At 31.9% G+C, this 23,144-nt stretch overlaps 1 protein-coding gene across 3 annotated transcripts; it reads right to left on the bottom strand.

The window, feature by feature from the left end:
* Positions 1-3,398: 3,398 nt before the first annotated feature.
* Amph (amphiphysin) lies at positions 3,399-22,976 on the bottom strand. 3 transcript variants are annotated; one of them, XM_070638645.1, is made up of 8 exons: positions 22,822-22,976; positions 6,732-6,867; positions 6,434-6,624; positions 6,014-6,371; positions 5,841-5,951; positions 4,394-4,828; positions 3,689-3,831; positions 3,399-3,573 (listed from the first exon to the last, which is right to left on the bottom strand). In XM_070638645.1, the coding sequence occupies exons 1-8, from the start codon at positions 22,882-22,884 to the stop codon at positions 3,493-3,495; spliced, it is 1,518 nt and encodes a 505-aa protein (XP_070494746.1). In that variant the 5' UTR covers positions 22,885-22,976; the 3' UTR covers positions 3,399-3,492. The 3 variants fall into 3 exon arrangements, with proteins under 3 accessions (XP_070494746.1, XP_070494747.1, XP_070494748.1); XM_070638646.1 differs by having other exon boundaries at positions 4,499-4,828; XM_070638647.1 differs by having other exon boundaries at positions 4,562-4,828.
* Positions 22,977-23,144: the final 168 nt, after the last annotated feature.

The raw sequence follows: 23,144 nt of genomic DNA, 5'->3' as shown, positions 1-23,144 counted from the left end.
ATTGTGTTTGCAACAGTTGTGGGCAACATGTGTTGCGCGACACACAAGTGTGTTGACAAAAATTCTTGGAAATGCCATGAATCGTGTACATTTTCAATCGAGGCATAAAGACCATAATAATTGAGACAAATTAAAGGTTTCCCACCACTGGCTTAATATAGATGAAGCAGTGTGCCTTTAAATGCTAGCTTGTCACTTTCATAGATGACTTAGTTTGAACTGTAATATTCCAAATATACTCAGTTCCGGTCTTCAAATTTCTCGAACTTCCTCCACATTCTTACTGTTCCTATGTCCTTCATGCACCTTGGCATTGACATACAATACTTAAATACTAATATGTATCTGTTATTCATTCAGGATATTTCAAATTGGAAGACTGTAATAATAAATTTAGGTAAATTTTTGGCAGCAGACTCCGTTCAAAACATAACCTTAAAAAATAAATGATTCATAAATTGCAGATGCTTTGGAAATTATCGAGAGAAGTGCATCAACAACAGCAAGAAAACCAGCAATTCTTATAGAATATGTTCCAAATCTCACAACTTAGAATGCGGTAAGATAAGATCAATAAGCATAAATAATGACATGACATTGAATTTTCTTATATCCTAGCCAAAGGATTATTGAGCAGATCTGGCGACTATGGCTGGTGTGAATTCAACGGAAACTTCCCAAATTATATCAAAAGAAATTCACTTCCAACTATCTTTAGACAACGATTTGCAATGGGATTGCCATTTAACAATCAGAACTTTAACAATGTCAATGACGACGCAGAATATCCAATGGATGAGACTAAATTCTCTTACTAAATTATGACTAAAATCAATGGCGACTAACTCTCGAATTTAAGAATCTAATCCCAGAGCTCTAAGTTGACTTGGATTAAGTATGGAAAAGTCGACATGACAAAAAATACAAGTCGGCTTCTAGCTCTGACTAATCATAGTTAATGTAAATTTATAAAAAAAGCTCTTCAAAAAGGTATGTGATCCATCCAATTGAATAATCAACGGATATTTATATTAGATGTAGAATTTAAAGAGAATTAATTATGTGTTGCTCAAATATTCATCAAAGAGAATTGGAGGAACTGATTTGTGTGTTGATTATAAGATGAAGTTTCGTAAATTAAGACGAGAATTGAAAGAAATGTGAATGAAGCTGTAGTGTCCCTAATACTAAAATTCTACTTTGTTACAAGCCCTAAATCCTTTTAGTTTAGCATAAAAGTAAATCTACCAAAGCATGCCCCTAATTTAGATTTACAATCATTTTAATATCATTTTTTCGACATTTGAACTCAAACTGCATACCTTATTCTCACTTCATGCACGTAAGATACCAATTGAAGCCATTCAGATGCTTATACATTGTGATACATTGATGTAAGTCTACTTAAGTGGAAACATTGCAAAACCGAGCCTTGTGACAAGCTTCTTGCTAAGCTTGACCTCTTGTCAACCTCAAGACACAAGACATGTAAAGTCAACACTATGCCATTGATGACTTTTCAACGATGTCCATAAAAGCGAACTATAATAGAAACAGAGGATGTACTGAACTTATTATTTGATAGACTTTAAGTATGTATTTTGGTCTATAGGCGTTGTGTGGAACAGAATGTGTAATTTGTTACCATTAACTTCTTGTTAGTGTAAAGACAGTTCATCGAATTGATGCCGTAAGTAAGCTAGGTCAATTGCAAAAAATATCCAGTAGCTTCAGTTCTCGATACATTGTTGATAATTTGAACAACGCAGACACAACTTATTCAATTAATAAAAATTTATAATAATGAAAATATTGAATTATGTGATATATAATGGATGATAAATTAGCATATGGCGCAAATAAAAGAATAAAAATCTTTTAATTAAATTTCTACACGTTTTTTTTTATTATTTTTTGTATCTCACTTTTCATCTCAATTTTTCCATTTCTACATTCATTAAAAATTAAAAATAGTTAAAATTACAAATAAATGAATTATTTTTTTCTTGCGTATTTAAATAACTGTGAACTGATCAACAAAGAAAGACAGTATTAAAAAAAAGAAGTAATTTCTGGCTAATAGAAATAAAAATTATTAGAAATGACAGAAAAAGAATACAGACTTTACACATATTTTATGCTTTAAAACAATTACTAATGCAACTTTTCTTTTTTTGAGAAAGATTAAAATTAGAGACTGGTGATTATAGTAAGTCAATATACGCAAATCCTCTCAAACAAATGAAAAGTTCGTTAAAATTCCGTTAAAAATTTGAATTTTTAAATCCTAGCTAAGCCAACTTCAAGTCTGATTCGTGAGAAAATTTGAATTTTTCAAATCCGTTAAATTTGAAATATCAATTTTCATTGCCAATTTCACGTTGGACAATTTTGTATAGCCTGAAGTTGCCTTCAATTTTTGAATCTAATTTTTAACGAATTTATCATTCATCCTCGATGATTTGCAGATATTAGTAGGTAATAATAATAATAATTAACAACTTATGAGCACGGGTATTCATTTTTTCCAGCACTTAACGTGTATAAAAATCCACCCACAAAGAAAAAAATTATTCTGTTTTGTTTACTAAAAAAGGCACATCATTCGATATACTCTTCGTCATTATTTCTTGTTCCATTCTACAGTAGGTCAAAAAACTTTTTTTTCCTCATTCATCCATTCTGGTGAGAAGAAAAACATTTTGGCAATTGGGTTTCTTTCGTTAGTTCCACTTTGAACATTTAAAATAATGAAATTTTTATAAATCTTTTTTTGTGTATAATTGGGAAGAAGAAATTGCATTGTATATTACAATATATTCCATAAATATGCATTTGTATAAATATATATATACTTGGCATGGAAGGATTATTATTAATTCATTATTATTTTCGTCAGTTCGCCATCAAATTTATTTGATATCATCGAGGTGGATGAAGCTTTGGAAATATTGACAGAATATCGAATTTAGGCAAGAACCAAAATTTAGTTCCGTTGCTACATTAAGCTCACTTGGCAGTACAGCAAGTACGAATGTCAAATTTTGAACAAATTTCCTCTCTATTTGTAAAATTTTGGCAAATAATCTGTTCAAAAATATCCAATTAGACTCAAAATCATTAAATCCTAGGGCACTTAACAGCCTTTTTCTAAGTCATTAACTGTCTCATATTTCCAAAGCTCCAGCCACCATCAACACTACTAATTTTTTTTAGAAAATGTTGAAAATATTTGACTATGTAAAAAAATGGAAGCAGTTCCCACAACGTTAGTGTTAATAGTTCTCAATATTAAAAAAAATAATAATGTTGGTGAATGTGATTTGGTGTTATGTTGTTTTTTTGATAATTAAATATATGAAGTTTTTAGGTCAAATATAGAGTAAAAATTATTTCGATGATCTTCAAAAAAGGGGGATAATAATATATTTGTATAAATATAGAAAGTCAATAATAAAGATGGACGAACATAAAAAAATATGTATTGACTCGTTACAACGGTCTTGTAAAATTGGCAGGGAACATTCCTTTCTCCTTTCCTCCATCCTTTGATCCCATCAGCCATCCGTCCTCCTGTAATGTCATTAAAGAGTTAGATTAGTAAATTTTATTAGCAATTTTTTGGAATCTAGTTCCAAAACTCTCAAAAGAACCAAATCCCAATCATGTAGAATAAACCCCAAATTACCTGATCTTCTGGATCATCATATTCTATAACATCAATGATTTCACCAACATCAAAGCTCAACTCATCAGCGTCTTCTCGTACATACTTATATGTAGCCTTAACACGATACAGTACACCTGGTGGCAAGTTTGTTGTTGTGGCACCTGTAATAAAGATCATATAAACATTAGTAATTGATTTTTTAGGACAGATCAGTCATCAGAGTTGTTGAAAGATCAATTTGGTATTAATTTTGTATGAAACTTAAACAGGATTAAATTTTAATCCCAAGATTAAACCTGGATTTAAATTAAATCTCTTTAAAACTGAATCTACAGAATCAAAGCAACAATACCATTTTCTGGCATTTACCCATAGAAAGCATACTTATTACCAATAAGATCTTCTTCAACAAACTCCAATTGACACATATTAAGCTGCAATAATCAAAGCTTCTTATGTAAAGCTCAATAAAGACTAAATATATTTTTTGGAAAAAAGCAAGGTTGACAAGAGGATATACGCAATATCAACGACTTGTGAAGCTAATAAAAATCTCTAACTCAAAACTAGCATCGTCAATAACAAAAAGCAGTTGTTGTAAATTGTATTATTCATAGTTATTGAATGTTAACAAAAAAAGTAATGCAAAAAAGTAGCGCGATGATAAAGAAATTAAAGATAGAATATAGAGACGGTTAGTAGGAAAACGTATGCAGTACTCACCAACCGGAATATCGTATAATTCATCCGTGTTATTGTTAATATTATTACTTTTCGGTAAGTTTTGATTATTGCTTATTTGGTTATTTTCATTTATGTTGCTCTTACTAATGTTATTTTGACTGTTATTATCTAAATGTGACTCATCCATCGTCGTTGTCTCTGTCGTACCATTCTTCTGTTGTTCCTCAATAACTTCAACATTATTATTATTATTGACACCGTTTATTGTTGTTGTGGAAGGGCCATCACCTGCATCATTATTATTATTTATATTATTTTTACTTATTACAGACGCTGCATTCTGATATGATGGCTCTGAAAGACCTAAGCTCTCTTGATTCTGATATTGTGCCTCAATTTCAGGCTTAAAATCTGGCTCTTGTTCGTATGGCGTCGGTGAATGAGTTGATGATATTGGAGAGGGTGAAGATGTGGCTACAAATGTTGTTTTATTGTCATACAGATGATGAATGTTATAGATTTATATATTTTTTTGTGTGTACATATTTGGGGGGATATATCATATTTTTTTTAGATATCAAAGTACATGGAAAAGAAAAAAAAAGAACAACTAAACATTGCGCAAACACTCAAAGTTATTACGGAATATGTTTTTTGGTTTATTTGATGAATTATATTAATTAAATCAATGAAATCATGAATGTCACATGTAAAGAACTCGAGCACATTTTTGCGGATCTGATTTACTCAAATTGATGGGATTTCTGGATTTTATATGCATGGGGCATTAAAGGTTGCCTTAATTTTTGGGTATTATATCAAATTATTTGTTCGTTCTTAAAGACGTTCCTTAGTAGAATCTCAAAATCTAAGTCGGAACTTAGAGAGGAAGTAAGACACAAAAATTCTACTTTCTGATGGACATCATTAATGAACAAACCCCAAATCAAATAAGTTTGCCAGCAAAAATGCGCTTCCGTTCCTCGTGTATCTCAAGCGACAAATGGAAGGACAATCATGATTTCTTGTTCTCGTGTCTTCATGTCTTGTGTCTTCATTCTAATTCCGAAAAATCTGAAATCATTATTGCTCTTCCATATGATTCGATTAATTAATCATACTTAATGTTTTTTTTTCGTCTAAGCAAATTACCAAACATCAAGAGAAAGAGATTAAGTTAATTAAAACCTTCTTTCTTCCAATCATTTTATGTTCTAATTAGATTAAAAGCATCCAAACAACTACTTTACTTCTCATTTACTTTCACGCGAACAAGTGTTTGATTAATTTTGAGTTAAAATGTTTATTTTTTTTTTTGGTGGAAAGTAATTAGCTTAATTTGTGTACGAATCTCACACGCGGTTCAAAAGTGGATCTTAATTGAATCTAGCAAGAGTAGCAAAAATGATTTTGAAACCTTATTTTATCTCACTTTAACTCATTTCATCATCATAATGAATGTTTTGAGTTGTAATTATTTACTCACCACCGTTTGTTGCTGCTGTAGAATTTCCATTTGTCAATGGAGTTGGATAACTGATTGAAGCATTGGATATTTCGAAACTTTTAGCGGGTGATTGAATATTATTCGAAGTTGCTAAAATAGTAGACAAAACAGGCATTAAAATTGAGAAAAAGCTGGATATTTGGATATCTTACAATTCAATTTTTTCAGCGTATATGATCCTCTTTGTGATTCCGTTGCCAATTTGTCGACAATTGCTTCAAGTTCCGAGTAGATTTTTGATATTTCATTATGGAACATTTGTTCTGATGCGAAGAGTGTCTGTAGATTTGTAACCAAAAACAATATTCTTGAATCGAAAAGTGCTGGAAGCTCGTCATGCAACTCAGTATTGAGAAGTTCGTATGTCCTCTTTGCTTCTTCTAATTGCTCGCGTCCTTTTGTTAACTTTACATCATCTTTACGTTTGGCTGCATTCGCTTGGAGATTTTGGAAGGAGTGACGTTGACTATCGTAATCGACCAATTTACGTCCGCGCTTGTCAATTTTTTTCTGTTTTAAAAATAAATTCAATTGAAATGTCAGCTTGCGTGCCAGAATAATAAAGAACTTACTCTCATCTCTGGAAATTGTGCGGTATAAGTGTTTAGTGGAATCAACACCTGATCGCCCAATTTGTGCGAAAAGTCTTGCCATAAAACTTCAATTGATGATGCTTGAGCGTATAATGCTTCTGATCCTGACCATGTTGGCTCATATACTTCTGTTATGGCTTCCATTAAAGACTTTGATGCTACTTGAACCGCTGTGGAGACAATTAAGATATAATTTGATAAGAATTGTTGTTGTCCATAAAACAATTAAAAGATTTCCGAAACTAAAAAAAAGCTGATAAGCTTGACTCATGTTTACCTCGTACACATCTTATGTAATTGTTGAATTCCTTTTGTAGTCTATTGGCAGAACTTTGTTGAAGTTGGAAATTATTCAAATGCTCATCGAAAATTTCATCTGCTGTACGATCGACCTTCCCCAAATTTTGTAAAATCTGTAAATAAATCAAGGCAGATGATTATCAATTTATTGTCGTCATTAGTTATAGCATTGAATTTAATGATCTCGTTTCTATTCAAATATTCGTATTTGGAGCTTTAGGATTTATTTCGAGTCAACATTATCGTGGGTGACGGTCATTTTTTACTGAAGTAATGTAGGTAGTGTGAGCGCGTGTTGATCATGGTGGCTGATTTTTACACTTGTATACAATGTTTCAACTCATTTCCCTGAAGGAATTTGACGCTTATTGTTTGTGATACGTCAAGGTTGTCTGTCATCAGTTTGACAATTCAAGCAGCAAAATCCGTTAGATTTTAAAATTTTTATGTCCGATCTCAAAAATGTCACTAATATCATGAAATTCCCTCCAGTCTGCACGTATGGCCATGTACACATTTTCATAAATTTTCATTATCAATTTACGATAAGCCTTTATGGGAATCGCTAATGAATGTTACAAATATTAAGTATCGAGTGATAATTTTTTGTTCATGCTTCATAAATACTTGAAAAGCATTTTATTGCTTAGTAGATCTGATTTATTTGACTTTTTTAGGTATGTGTTTTGGAATTTAACATTTATGGTATATGCTCGACGTTAGGGCGCGCCAAGAGACTGTCGCTTTGCCATATGAACTCAAACTGCAAATATTGCATCAAAAACTCATTTCCTTTCTAAAAAAATATTGAGGATTTTCCACCTTAAACAACTTTTTCCAAACTCAATAAAACTAGTGACTAGACGCTTGACATATTATTGTCCATAAGGCATGACAGTTTCAACATCCACTTAAACATGTCTTCATGTAATTTAATAATAAAAAAAATTGATTGACTTAATCTTTACGATGCGCACATACATCACATCATGCCGGTTTTACGTGCTGTTAGATGAGATAAAAACAATAAAAGAAATGGAAACCTGTAAATTTTCACTTTCATAAAATGCACAGAGGTTTAACTTTTACCTCATTTTTTATATTAAGTTTCCATAGCATTTAAGAGCAATCAATTAATTCAATTTATTTCTTTTCAACTAATCATCGTGCATGCATGAAGCTTTAAAGTTATTTTGTATACATTTGTTATTTTTTGCAGCTCATTCACGGTCATTGAAGGTGCTTATAGATCTGTGCGGTATAAACACTTGCTCATTTGACCTAAATTTAGAACCCTTTTTTGAAATCAAAAGCACTTCCGCAACCGTACCGTAATTGATGAAATAAATTAAATTTATGAATTTTATAATGGATGTCTTTTATACTAAATTGGATTAAATCAAGAAGCGATTATTCTAGTGATGTAATTTTCGTCTATTGTTTGTCTGAGATTATATTAAGTCTGTTTACTATTATAGTCGTTCATTAATGATGTCTAGAACTTGACAAAGCTCAATATAGACTTATAATTCACAATTTTGAATGATTTCTCATTTTGTCAGCTACGAAAGTAACAAATCCAAAGTTTTAGCATGAATCAAGTCATCCCTAACAGTCTTTCCATGATCATCAGCTGTAGACTACATTAAAACTGAAGATGAGCCCCAAAATTCACATCTCATGGACATCAAAAGTGAACGAACCCAAAGAATTTCAAAATTTCTCATTCACATCAACGTGTCAGAAGTGCTAGTGTGTATATAATTTAATATAACTAACAAAACGACGATGATGACATCAAAAAAAAGTATTTAGCACCTTTGTAAACACGAATTACTTCGTCCAATAGAAGAACAAATTTCAAGTTAAGAAATAAATCTGTCGAGCAAAAAAAAAGTATTAAGGCATTCCATCTGTATGTGTTATTAATGGATATAAATAATATGCGACGGTGCTGTTACAGTACTTTGCACACAGAGGTCAAAAAAGAATGATTTGAGTGCGGAAGCAGGTCAATAGAGCTAGTAAATTACGACTTTGATTGCTTGTAATTTAATGTCATTTGGCTTTTTGGAAATAATCAGAGCAAAAGTAAGCTTCGCCCTTGATCTTTGACTGATCATTGCTTGATCAACATAAATTTTAGCATTTGTGACATTTTAATTGCCTCAACAGAAGTGAAAATGTGAATATTTTTAGTTCTGTGCTTCCCTTCATTTGTCATACATTCCTACATATTTATATATAAACTCATTTTGAGCTTTTGGCACAGCTGCATGCAAAAAAATTAAATAATTTTATTGAAGAATCAACAGATTCAATCGTCAGATCAATAATTCTTTTGTAAAATTGTAAATTTGTGCGAAAATTCGTCCCATCGGACATGAAAAGAATTTTTGGCTACAGTTCAAGCTAAGCAGAACAAGAAGAAGCAATAAATATTTTGTACTTTTGATCAGACTCAATGAAAATTAGAGAAAAATACTCACATCTGGTTTTTGATACAATCTCAATTGTATTTACTCAAAAAAGCTAAACACAAAAGCACGAAGCATAATGATCAACAAAAGACCGCTATTAAGTCTAAGGTAGCCCATTAGATTACAAGTGTTTATTTTCATTTTCATTCAGATTTCTTTCAGAATGAACAATTTTTACAAATTTCTTGTTGGATGTAACAATTCACAGCAAATTTTTACACTCATCCATAAAAAAAACAGTAAAGCACAATGAGTGGTTAAGTCATTAAATTTTCTTTATTATTTACTTAACTATTACTGCCTACGGATTAAATGAAGGAAGAAGAAAATTGAGTTAATCGATTTAATCCAGAGGTAATTCCGGAAATTTTTTGTTATTATGATACTTTAACAACTGATTGATACATAATCTTCACGATTTTATAATTGCCTACTGTAATTCAGTGGTGGGCAACCTTTTGTTTTTCACGGCCTTCTATGATGAAAAGCTTATAAGCTAATTAGATTGAAATTGCACTCGTCATACGGTTCATAGCTAATGTGAAAAATGTGCCGCGGCACACAGGTTGCCCACCACTGTTAGTTCTCTTAAAAACTTTATATCGAGACACAAAGTCAGTCAGAATGACCCTTAAACATTGACAAATTGACAATCAAAAATCTAACGGCTTTTAAAAATTTGAATTTTTTCACATTTTAGGAAGTAAAATAATAAGATCGACATGAAGATACAAGAAGATTTATAGCTTGAAGCATCATTAATCGCATTATGTTGATTACAAACTTTCAATGAATTTTCTGCGCCTCTCTTTTAATTTAATTAAACTTCAAACACTTGGAATTAATTCATTTATTCGCTTTGCTTACATACTTTACAAATTGCGTACAAATTAACATGCTGCAAATATTTTTAAAGCTTAACTTTAATTTAAAATCTCTATTTTCTCTTCTATACACATCTTTGTAGTGTATAAGTTTTGTTTTCATTTATAGACCGCATGCATATATATACATCTGCAATCGTGAGACAATCATTTGACAGTTTTCTTAATTAAATTTCATTTACACATGTGTATGAAGTACATACTCGATAGGGAGTGAAGAAATAGAAATTTATATTTTTTTGCGTCATGAGGTAAGTCGTCTTTTGGACTGATTACCGGTTGAAATGCTTGCAATGTGTTAATGACCTTTAAAATATTTTCAAATATGCATCAAGTGACTTTCTTTGGCTATTTTTGTGTTCGCAGTGAAATTAGTCACGGTGGTTACTTTTCAATCATATTTCTACTATGCCTATAAATAATATCAATTTTCCAAGATGTTTCAGTCTATTTCATATTGAAAATGATAGGACATTGAGGTTCAGAGTTGTGACTTATTCGATTTTAAGAAGACATTGACTTTGCACATTCTTTTGACTACTATTACATCCTCAAATCTTCTAAAATCTAGGTTAATTCGTATGTCTTACTTAACAACACTGTCGCTACTTTTTGTTTGTTATTGTTATGATTTTAGAGACCGTAAGACCTTAGCAACTATCTAAATTTTCTATTTGACCGTGATAAAAAAAAAGAGTAAGAAAAGAAAAAGAATTGATTAGCACCAATTGTTGTTGTTACCACTGCTGTTATTTATTTATTCATTCGAAGAATGCTAATCAAAACTCGATTCTTCTTTAAGCACTTAGAGAGTCAGCAGCATATCGCTTTTAGATAACTAGGTGTAGGTATTGGGAATGGATTTAAATGATGTACCTTGTGGAGAATAGGATCTTATAAAAGTGAGCGTCTGACTAGGTTTTAGAAGAGTTCTTTCTCTTGAAGGTCAAAGTATGCATGTTAGGGAGGTTTTGGGTCAAAATCGTTATCAACTTGGACAAAATTCTTCGCTTTAATAAGGTTTCTGGACACAATCCCTAACATACAAAGAGTATCATTTCATATCACCGTGATGGCATTACAGTCCGGTGTAAGCATGCTCTTGGCAAGTGAATAAATATTCGTACGTCTCATGATACGCGCTTAACGTGTGTAGTTTGAATTCTGTCAAAATAGAGTAATTTGATGCATTTGTAGGATGTGATCGTAATGATAGTCAAAGAACTGTAGTTATGTGTGTGAAAGAATCAGCAATTAGATAATACAATAGAACTGCTTGGCCCTACTTGTCCTCTCTATTAAGAATATTGTGGCCAAACCACATGACAGTAGCCCAATCCCTTCAAAAAGTGGACATCACAAGTAAATGACCCCTGATGATAGCTTTTTCTTCTTCATCTTCAATTCATTAAACTCGGCGTTTCTATCCTCACCAATATTTGATTCACGGTGAAAGTTTATTCAAATAAATGGAAGAAGAAAGGCAAAATGGAAGATGAAGAAGAAAAGATTTTAATTTTTTTTTTTGTTAGAAGCCAGCCGAGAAGTGAAGAAAATATTTTTCTAGTAAGAAAATCAAGTAAAGTTTTAATTTAATGAGTAAATCAAGTGCCTTTGTGCATTCTAACGTAAACTGTTACTTTGCCTCGTTTATATCTCTCTCAATTTAACTGTCTTGCCTTGAAGAAACACCGAACTATTTGAACGATATTGCTGCGAGGGAGTTTGTAGTTTAGTGTCGTGTCTTTGCATATAAGTATGGTATTTATGGCATTCTATTAAAGCAGTAGTGTTAGAGATATATATTTTTATATTCACACCGTTTTCACGTGTGAATGTATTGAATTTGTTCAGATAGTGTTAGAGATATATTCTGTAAGCAAGCAAACAAGCAAACAAGCAAGTTTTCGTAGAGACTTTTAGTTTTTTGCAATCGATCCGTGCTATTCTATAGAAGAGCTAGTTTTTGGGCATGGCAGGAACAGCCGTTGCTTCTAAAAAAGCAAAAAACTTTCGTTTTAATGTTTTCTATGATTTTTTGAAACTTTGAACATTGCATGAAAATTATCAAACATGTGCCAAGCGAAGCTTGGCCTACGCGCTGGAGCCTGATTCCTCAAACATGTGGCAAGCGAAGCTTTGATTCCTCAAACATGTGGCAAGCGAAGCTTGGCCTACCCGCTGGAGCCTGATTCCTCAAACATGTGCCAAGCGAAGCTTGGCCTACGCGCTGGAGCCTGATTCCTCAAACATGTGCCAAGCGAAGCTTGGCCTACCCGCTAGAGCCTGATTCCTCAAACATGTGCCAAGCGAAGCTTGGCCTACCCGCTGGAGCCTGATTCCTCAAACATGTGCCAAGCGAAGCTTGGCCTACCCGCTAGAGCCTGATTCCTCAAACATGTGCCAGCGAAGCTGGCCTACGCGCTGGAGCCTGATTCCTCAAACATGTGCCAAGCGAAGCTTGGCCTACCCGCTGGAGCCTGATTCCTCAAACATGTGCCAAGCGAAGCTTGGCCTACCCGCTGGAGCCTGATTCCTCAAACATGTGCCAAGCGAAGCTTGGCCTACCCGCTAGAGCCTGATTCCTCAAACATGTGCCAAGCGAAGCTTGGCCTACCCGCTGGAGCCTGATTCCTCAAACATGTGCCAAGCGAAGCTTGGCCTACCCGCGGGAGCCTGATTCCTCAAACATTTGCCAAGCGAAGCTTGGCCTACCCGCTGGAGCCTGATTCCTCATTTTGTTGTATTTCTTCCATAATAAGTTATGTCATGACATTCCATTCTTAAAGTTTCAAAATAACATCGGAGTTAATTTTTTAAGAAATAGGTATGACATTCATTCTTAAAGTTTCCATCGGAGATGAGCGTGACAGACTGAATGATGAGCGTGAAAATGTTAATCGTGTGCATTATTTTCTGCCTTTCAATTGTATTAATCTCATAAAAAATTGATCAATTTAACGTCTTCATTTTGAATTCTGCACAATTCAAAGCATGCTAAACTAATTTTGGTCTATTATTTAGTGAACAAAGGCGACTTGATTTTACTTTCAAATGCAAAATTGGAAAATGACACAAAAATATTAAGAAAGTTTAAAGTCATTTTTGAATATTCACGCCAACATTTAAGAAACTTGTTTGTGGGCACGAGCCACTTAAAACGAGGAAGTTTTCTTGACATTAATGAATTGGCTACAGAACAATAAACTAGAATGTGTGAATTACTTGTGAATGAAATTGATACAAAAACATTTTTTGGTTCTAGTATTTTAAGCTTTTAGTCAATGAATCTTTCAAAGAATGAAAAACCGCCAACAACATAATTGATTGCGCTACCTACATTCAGTTTGTTGGCACTAGCTTATATTTTAATTGATGAATATCTAAGATACGGTTTTGTAGTATAAGCTACAATTTTGACGGATGAAATGTGAATATTTTTGACGAGCACTGCAGTCATTCTTTCAATATTCCAGTGTATGTACTTTATTTTAAGCGTTTATACTTAAGCAATCTGTTTAATGAGTACAGGACGAAGAAATCTTGGAATTCTTGGCATTAATCTCGTCTTGACGTCAGGCATCTACAGAAAATGAAGAATCACAGAGTTTTAACCATGCAAGATGACTTGCAGTTGATGACTCAGACCTCACAGAACATTTGCAAGCCTACAACTGATGCATGAGTCATGAATGATAAGCATGTATGCAACTTATGTTAATAATGTCAATTTCACTAACATTGCAAGTCAAAATTTGCAAATTGCTAGTTCATACCGGTATATGGCGGTATATAAGTAAAGCTTAAAGAAGCTTCGTCAAGCAGACACAAAAAATACAATCAAGAGATTATTAAATGTCAAAAGGAATCTCAATTACAATACAAAATTGACTCCCATACAAAAGCCACTGATACTTTGTGGGTATCAGCAGAATATCTATAATTTGATCAATGATTGAATTTCAATCATTTCAACAACTAATCATATCTCATGTAAATGCTTCTGTTAAGTAAATGCATGTATCAACTTTCACTATCAATTATGGTTATAGATGGAATTGTAGATAATTTATCGTTTATGTCATGTTGCATCAATAGGAAAAGAAATTGCATTTTTTACTTCATATTATATCAAGCTTATATCATGATTAATTCATGAGTAATATCACTCCATAAATATTCTTCAATTTTCTTTTCATCAATGCTTAATAAATTAATAGAAAGTAGGATCGAACAGTCATTATATAATTTCATTTCATCGAGAATTCAAACTCAATCACTTTTCTTATTCAATGTCTACATTTCTTTAATTTGTGTATAGGCACACTCGTGAGAAAAACAATGCTTAATGTTATTTTTAACATAAGTATTTTTGAGTGGAAAATGAGGAAAAGAAGAAGGGAATTTTCATGCTCACAGCAAATTTTAATGTTTTTGAGTATTCCTTAACATCTTTGAGAGATCATCAACTTAAAATGTGCTCATTTATTTCATTCGTCTGCTGTAAAATGTTTACTATAATATGTCAGTGTGCTTTACCATTGTTTTGAACTGCTGCTTATCGGATGAGGGGACAGACACATGTGATGTCAGGAATTTAGATTCTTAAGTGTGCCTTGTTCATCATTCAATCATAAAATGAGGTTTAAGCTTCCTCAATTCAGTATGTATCAATATTACCCATAGCAATAAGATGATGCAGTGACATCACTCATCAACGACTGCCAAGTAGGTAACAAACATTTGTCTCTCATCACGTATACTAAAATATACCGCATATCATTCACAAAAATACTATTTCTGTCTATCCGCCCACATGTTTGGAAATTAGATGGAAAAATCATAACTTATTCAAATGATGTCATTTATAAGCTTGTAATTAAACATTCCTTAACCTTTGATCATTCCGTATAAGTATGTAATCTCTCATCAAAGTGTAACAAAAGCTTGCCCATAAAATGTTCATCACGTCAGTGTTTTTTTTTCACGAAAAACATTAAAGAAAGATGAGAACCGAGAGAAATTTTTGAGTCTGTTTGTAGAAAATGTGTAAGAAATGCTGCAAATCGAGCGATTTTTCTTTTCACATATTAGTTTTAAAAAGTGCGGCTTGTGATATTTTTGGATGAGAAAAAGGAAAGAAATAAAATAAAAATTGAGATTGCGAGTTCACTTTTAATAATTTTTCTTTTTGTCACAACACACTGCTGTTCATGCCTACTAAAGAGGAAGTAGACGAAAAATTATTTTACGAAATCTCAAATTCATTTCAGGTCGAGCTGAACACTTCATGATGTCATTAACAATTTATCTCACATAACTTTACATAAATAATCATTTTAAGGCAGACAGACATTTACGCTTAGCTAATTTAGAACTAAATAATTTATATAAATAAAAGATGATATGGATAGTGTTTTTAGGGAGTTTACGGCCATTGAGATTATTTCAACAGTTGCGTCACACAAGTTGATATAATCAATGGAATTACAGACACAGATGAGTCTGAAACATCACATCTTTGTTGGAAGTCTTTTGTGGATGTTACCCAAATTTGTATAGACAGCAGATCTGCCTTTCAAGTCATAGAAAATCAAACCCGACACATCAATTCTGACACAATTAAATCACATAATCGAGCACCGCCCATCACAAGTCTGTGACTGATTTGTTACGAACAAATGTTTCCTTCGAGAAGCACAAAAAGATTCGCAAGCAAGTAAGGCATAAACGTTTATTAATAATGTTGTTTCCAAAAATTATCACATCGTACGTAACAATATAATGAGAAATACATTGCGCTAATTTTTCGTGCCTTAATTTGCTGTTAATTTGAGTATCATTGCGTTAAATAATCATCAAGTTCATAGAAAAGTCAAGCCATGGAAAATTTCATCTTTGTTGGATATGCGAATTTTAAAATCTAAACAATTTTAATGCTTTTGTAATTAAAAAAGTCATGTTTTGATATAAACAATTTGAAAAATCCACAAGATTCTCTCATGTCTTGGCTGAATCTACTCAAAAAAATTATTTCATCGCAGCGGAAATGATCCACAAAAAAAATATCGATTGGATTTAAAATAACACCAATGGAGAAAAAATATATAATAAATTTAAGTTTTTCCAGATACCAAACATTCAATGAAATCATCAACAACAACATCAAGTGTCGATTCTTTGTATGGAAAATATTTATGAGTATCGTGTCCATCAAGCAACACTTTATAAAAAGTTCATCTTATAATCAACAGTTTTTATGTACTTCATAATATAAATAATGTTTACTATCTGGTTCTTTGAATTCTTTTTAAGCTTATGTAAATAGACATCCAATGAAGCTTCTCGACCTTATACAAGAATTTTCTCTAGCTTTTTTTTCGGGTTCTTCATGTACATAAAGAATAAACACAGCGAAACTAACAATATTTACACGAAAAAATTATTTCTTTGAATTAAAATTTCTACGCAACGTAAGTACGGAGTTTACAACTCAATGACCATGTATGTTTATTAAGATCTTTTGGGAAACTTAAAACGTAATTATTTAGCGGTTTTATACGATACTAACATACTTAATGCAGGAGTGTAAGCTGAACTATTTTGAGTAGTCTTTCATAGATTGTCTACGAGGTCCAAAGAATATCTGAAAGAAAGCTGTCGATGGAGACAGCATTGCATTTGGTATTGATAATTGGCAGATGGAAGCTAGTTAGAGTCAGCTTTAGGTGTCATCTGAGGGAGGTTGTGGATCACAGTTGAAGTTTACGACTAGCTAAGTAAATTAGTAAGTATCTACGAGGTACAGCTGTTCTTATTGATCATATCCTTAAAGATGAGACAATCTTCTTAAAGGTGACAAGAACCTCATCCCCAGACCCCACCCCTGACTCAATATATAAACTGTGCAAAGGAAATATACAAATGACATTCAAGCATTTTCACTTGACTAAGTAAAACTGATTTGAGATTGCATGTGAATCGCATTTGCTTATTATCATTTCACAACTATTTGTAAAAGGGAAAGAAATAAGATAAACTATTCACGCCCTTGCCCCACATTAACATTATAATTTTTGTATATTCATACTTGTATGATTCGACCTTATCAGTCTTAACAATTAGCTCTCTTTAATCTTACATCCATTTATTTATATATGTGCTGAATTAGGTCATATTCTTCATATCTTTCACACACATTTCTTTTTTCCATTTCGTTTAACGTCTCTAAACTTTTATCGTTGCTCTTTTATTTCCTCTTCGTTTTGTATATTTTTTATGGAGAATTCTCATGCTGATTTATTATTTATTCTGTGCACATGATGTATTCCGCTCTATGGAACACGTTCAAGGTCATTATTATTGTCATTATATTTTCCACTTGCTTCAACGTCATAATTAACAGTGTTTTATTTATCACTATTCAGTACTTTTTAGCAAAAAACTGTTGCTGCAAAATGTAAATTTTTCATATTTCTATATTTAATTTCGGAATTTGTACACAGCAATTGACTATTCATCCATTCATTTTTGTATAATATGTAATTTGAGTCACATATGTTCAGCCATCATCACGTATATTTTTGAGAGAGTAATAGATCGTATGCCTTACATCTATGATGTAAAACGTTGAAATTCTACGAATTTTGGATTATATCTAGATGCTTAATCTGGATGGTTGTGAAATGTTTCGAGAGATTTGAAGATAGACAGCTACGAAGAGCTCTTCAATGTATGACCCGAGAGTCACAATGCGGCGAACCTAAGAAATGGATCGAAATCAGCCGTCACGGTACCGTCACGTTAATACGGCGACATATCACTACCCTAGTGACCAAGTATTGAGTTCTATACTATTTAAGGACCTAATTTCCATAAATGAATGATAAATGATGCAATGATGCAACGCAAATCAAATGATTAAGTCCAGAGAAGTAAGTAACTCCTCTAAACAGAACATAATACTAGACATTTTCGATTACAACTTCAAAGTCATCAAAAGAGCATTCGACTAGCCACTTAAGTTCATCATCATAAAAAGTTACAATCCGAAAATTATCTAAAAATGATAATTAATCATAATTGGAGTAGATAATTTATTATCATCACTAGCCGAACTCGATTCATCATAATTGAAAATATTTAGATATAATCCTAACTAATCAAAAGGCTTGAAATCCCTCAAAAATAATAGAAAATAGTCTAATCATAAATTAAATAGATAATCCACTTTAGGGAAATCAATTCAACGATTTTCATATAGTTTCAATAAATTGTGTAGCTGAAAAGCTTTTACGAGCACATAACGATAATAAAAGAAAATAATATGAATAAATAAAGATGTGTAGCTATTTCCAATTAGAATCTCATAGGAAAAAAATATACAGATGTGAAAAAATTTTCATCGAGTCATAAGCACAAGACTGCCAATTTTTTTTTTGTCTGATACAATTTAAAGTGCGTTGCTTGATAAAGTCAATCAAAAGACATAGCGAGAAGAAATAATTGCTAATTTAAACTACATTAAAGGGAGTTGTTCGTTAATGACGTCAGGCATATTGAAAGATAGGTGGCTAGATGATGAGTAAGGAGTCATTGACGTTCCAATAACTAAAATCGACCAGAGCTTGAAGTCGGCTCAAGACAACCCGGCTACATCTAAGATTTGAGTCGACTTCAAGCTCTGCAGTTGTCAAAAGACATCATTGTCAAATGACCCAATATGGAAAGTACAGTCAATAGAACCGCACAATAATTAAATTTGCATCATTATGGACAATCCGATGAGAAAAAAAATACTTTAACATCACGTAAAATGTTTTTATATCCACGTGATTCATCTATTCGTATGATTTTTTCATTCTCCCAGCTACACCCGCAATATTTGCAAAAGAAAATCTCTTTTTTCATGCTCACAAGTGACACAATATTCAGTCGTACAAAAAAATATATGAAAACACATAGTTCATTACGAAATTAAAGGAAGAAATCTGCGAGAATTATAAAAATAAACCGTCATAGCTCTCAGATGAAAAAGATCTAAAAATAATTACTCATGATGTTTCATTTCATTAATGGAACATGACTTCGGTTAAGACTACGGTCAGGCAGTCTTTTTTTTGTGTGATCTCTAATTGTTTTTTCAACAATTCTCAACTTCTTTTCGACATTCAAATTAGAGTTTTAATTTTACAGATACTCTCTGATAGTTCAAATAAATAATTGCGGATGGGGTCAATCGGAAATGACGTCAATCTTTAAATTAGATTTTTGACTCCTCACATGTCATGCAGATTTTGAATAATTTTAAGAATCTCCCACAACCCCCACCCCACCCTCAATTTTGACGTCATAAGCAAACAAGCCCATTTTTATGATATTTTTAACGTAACACACAAATGTGCTGATATCGTTCAACACGTGAGCTACAATTGTATTACAACCTGCACACAACTAAAAAGTCACTCATTGTTTATATGATATCATACGGCAGTTACTACTGATGCATGATGATTAATTTGATTACACTCTTTTTTTTTCGACATTATTCTTTACATGTAAGGTCAAGAGAAACAGAATATTTTTTTATACATATATAAAATGGCAATCACGAGAAACTTCATCATCATAATGCAATATAGTCAGGTTTTAGTCTGACATTAAATGAAGTTTGAAGAATATTAAATTATGTAATATATTCGATAATAATAACATCAATTGCCCCATCAAATGGAATGAAAACGAAATGATTGTTGAAAATGACAATTGAATTAAGTTGTGGAACAATAAAACAAATGTGACGAGGAAAAAGCATCAAATGAAAGCTGGAATTGCCATTATGTCGCAATTTACCTCATTACAAATAGTGTGAAAATATATATTTTTTAAGAGTGATAATTCATGATAAAGCCTAAGGCGATACTGAGGTCTTATCTCAGTTATTTTTCATTATTTTCAACAAAGGTAGTCATAAGGAATGTTTTGGCTTTAGCAAACAACATTTGACAGACATGACTGTTCTTTGAATCCTTATTTGATAAGAAATGAGAGAATTTTGCTTGAAAATGTCATGTCGACTTCGATCTCTGATCCAACACTTTACATTCACTTTATTTGCAAACAAGCCATAGCTTAATATTATTGAAAAGAACAAAATCACTAATTTGTTCACAGTAATGTCGTAAAAGTCGGAACGGGTTTTAAAAAATTGTTGAGATCAGCAAGAATAATCGTTTGTTTGTGTGTTAATCATGTATTGCAAAACAGAAAGACAACTCAATATTTTTGCCCAAAAATAGAATCTTCGTTGTCTGTTCTTAATATGGTTATTTACATGTGTGTATGGCATTGAAAATAGTCAAAATGTTAAACAAAAACTTTCCAAATCAATTTTTCGGGGAGATTCACATATTTTCGTCTTAAAGAAAGTTAACCGGCATTTTTACCAAGTCTAAAACTGGTTTGCAGCATAAGAAAACAACTGTTAAAATAACATAATATCCATCACTCTGCCTGAACTTGGTGACTTTGAAAAGGCCACTTTAATTGATTCCGAGATTCGCCACTCGTTTAACTTTGCTGTTTTGTTGCTATTGTCAATATGTGGGATGTTATTTCTTGATTGAATTTATTACATTTTCTTGCTTTGTGGATTCATAGCCAAAATTCGATCCTACGCATATATACGTGTATATGTAAAAGAATCTCTTAATAAGCTAAGCAGGGATTGTCATTCTCATTCATTTACATCCATATGTCCACTCCGCGGATGTCTTCATTCACAGTTTCTGTGAATTTCTGCTTCCCATTTCTCCCATTTAATTATAATGTAAAGAATGCTGGGAACTTTTGAGACATTGAGAAGAAAAATGTAGGTAAAAAACGCATGAAAGCTCTCTCATCTTCTGCATGAAAAAAAGTCAATTCTGTATGATCCAATTTCACACACTTGGCTTCGAAAACGAAATCTTCATTATAATTTTTTTTTTCTCTCGACAAAAAAAGAAATATGTTTAAAAATATCCGCAAATTATGATGAAAAACATCAGAAATATGCAAGCGAAAATTAATGATCACAAATAAGAGATGAACATCATTAGATGCGAAATCTATTCGCAGATCAATAATAAATTTGTATCGGATCCACTCGGGGATCATTAGCATGTGATGACTATCGAAAGTTCAGCACTATGTGCCATCAAATTACGGTTATTTTCCAATTAGTAATAATTAATTTTAAACTTTTCGGGATGTCATTTACTTATTATGGTCAACAATTAGTGTTCTGGGTGGTCTGATGACGAACATCTCACTTAAATGCACTGGATATTTTAAGACACACAGATGAGGTGTATTGACCGAACATCATTAGTGAACAGTCCCCAAGTACATGTATCATACTGAAAACTTCTTGCATGGACTAAATAATTGAATTGAGAGCAAACTATAAAATCAATAAGTTAAAGTCAAGAAGCCTTTAAAATGCCAATTCATTTGTAAACTATTGATAAACAACAACGCACATATTGAATGGAATTCTAAGTTTAATAATAAATATTTTGGAATTGTAAAATGAGTTTTAAAGATGCTGTTATCTATATGTTGCCCAATTGACTTGTCTGTCTGTTTTTTAACCCAAAGCTTGATTACATTAATTTCCATAGCCTCTCTCATTTAACAAAGTAGAGTGTGGAGAAAAGAAAAATATTCTTAGCTTGTTGCTCTGTATGACTGACTAGGCCACACACTATGTGTTGCTCGATATTAGTCATTTTTCCGAGGCGAAAAACTGTCATCATAAAATATATTACTCAAGTTAGTCGTGTAATTTACAAGATATGCGATGATGATAAATATAGCAATGACCTCCAAAATGCTATTTCTTTAATTTCTAATTCTCGTCACGGGGGTCAATTAATATAGTTTACGATTGACATTTGATCATTTAAATTATTTTGTTATTTTCGTACACAATACGTCGTTTTCTAATCTCCCAAAAAACTAGATATACACGTTATTCCCAAATGGTTTTCAAAAGAGATAGAGTGTGAGAAAAGAATGTATCCATACAGTGAGAATTTTATCACAGTAAAAAAAATGTATCATTAGATAACAGACGTTATCGACTTTTCAGATTCCTCTTTAATTTTTTTGCAAAATACACTTTCGTTCATTAAACTTTTTTTTTTTATTTTTCTCATTTTTTATTTTATTTTTGGAGTCCTCTTTCACATATAACGAAATCAGGTTTTCTTCAGGCACAAAAAGCATTTGCCTTTCTCTGATACTTCTTTCTTAGATGAATTTCTAGTTTCTCTCTCACATCATCATCATTTTTGCTAGCTGAATTCTATTTTTATTTTTTTACATACCACTTTTTTGTGAATAATTTTTTTAGAAAAGTTATTTTCTTTTTCACTTGATCGTTCTGTATAAAAATAATTATTGCCGACTATCTCATCAATCGATATATATTTAATACCATTAGCTAAATTCCTTCAAAAACGGTTCAGGTGATTTTTTTTTATTATTATTATAAATATATATTCTCTCTTTCCTCGGATTTTCATATTTTCTTTTTTATGTGTCAAAAAAAGAAGTTTCACCATGATCGATTTGTTTATGTTTACACTCGAAATTTCTCTTTTTCTCCTTTACAGTATTATTGATATTTTTTTATCACTTCTACTCATTATTTTCCTACCTTTTCTTTTGTTCTCGCTGTATATTTCCTCAAAAATACAGTTTTATTATTTGAAGTAGCCATATCTTTTTCTTTACACTTCCTTCTCTGAAGAACTGAGTAAGACTAAAAATTTTTAACTTTTTTGGATGAATGTATGAGAGTTGAAATAAGATATTGATGCACACTGGATCAAATTATTTTAAGCGCTTTTCTTTTGCTTATGGTTAATTTAGTTAACTAACTTTTTTTGATATTTTATTTCCACAACTTCTATTAATTTTACTATTTTTAAAAATATTTTATTTTTTTACACAAAAAAATCACTTTTTCACAGGTAATTT

This window comes from Chironomus tepperi, unplaced genomic scaffold (assembly GCF_022539635.2).
Source record: "Chironomus tepperi strain 1889 unplaced genomic scaffold, CSIRO-AGI_Ctep_v1 contig_176, whole genome shotgun sequence".
NCBI classification, from domain to species: domain Eukaryota; kingdom Metazoa; phylum Arthropoda; class Insecta; order Diptera; family Chironomidae; genus Chironomus; species Chironomus tepperi.
This window is presented reverse-complemented; position numbering and strand designations above follow the sequence as displayed.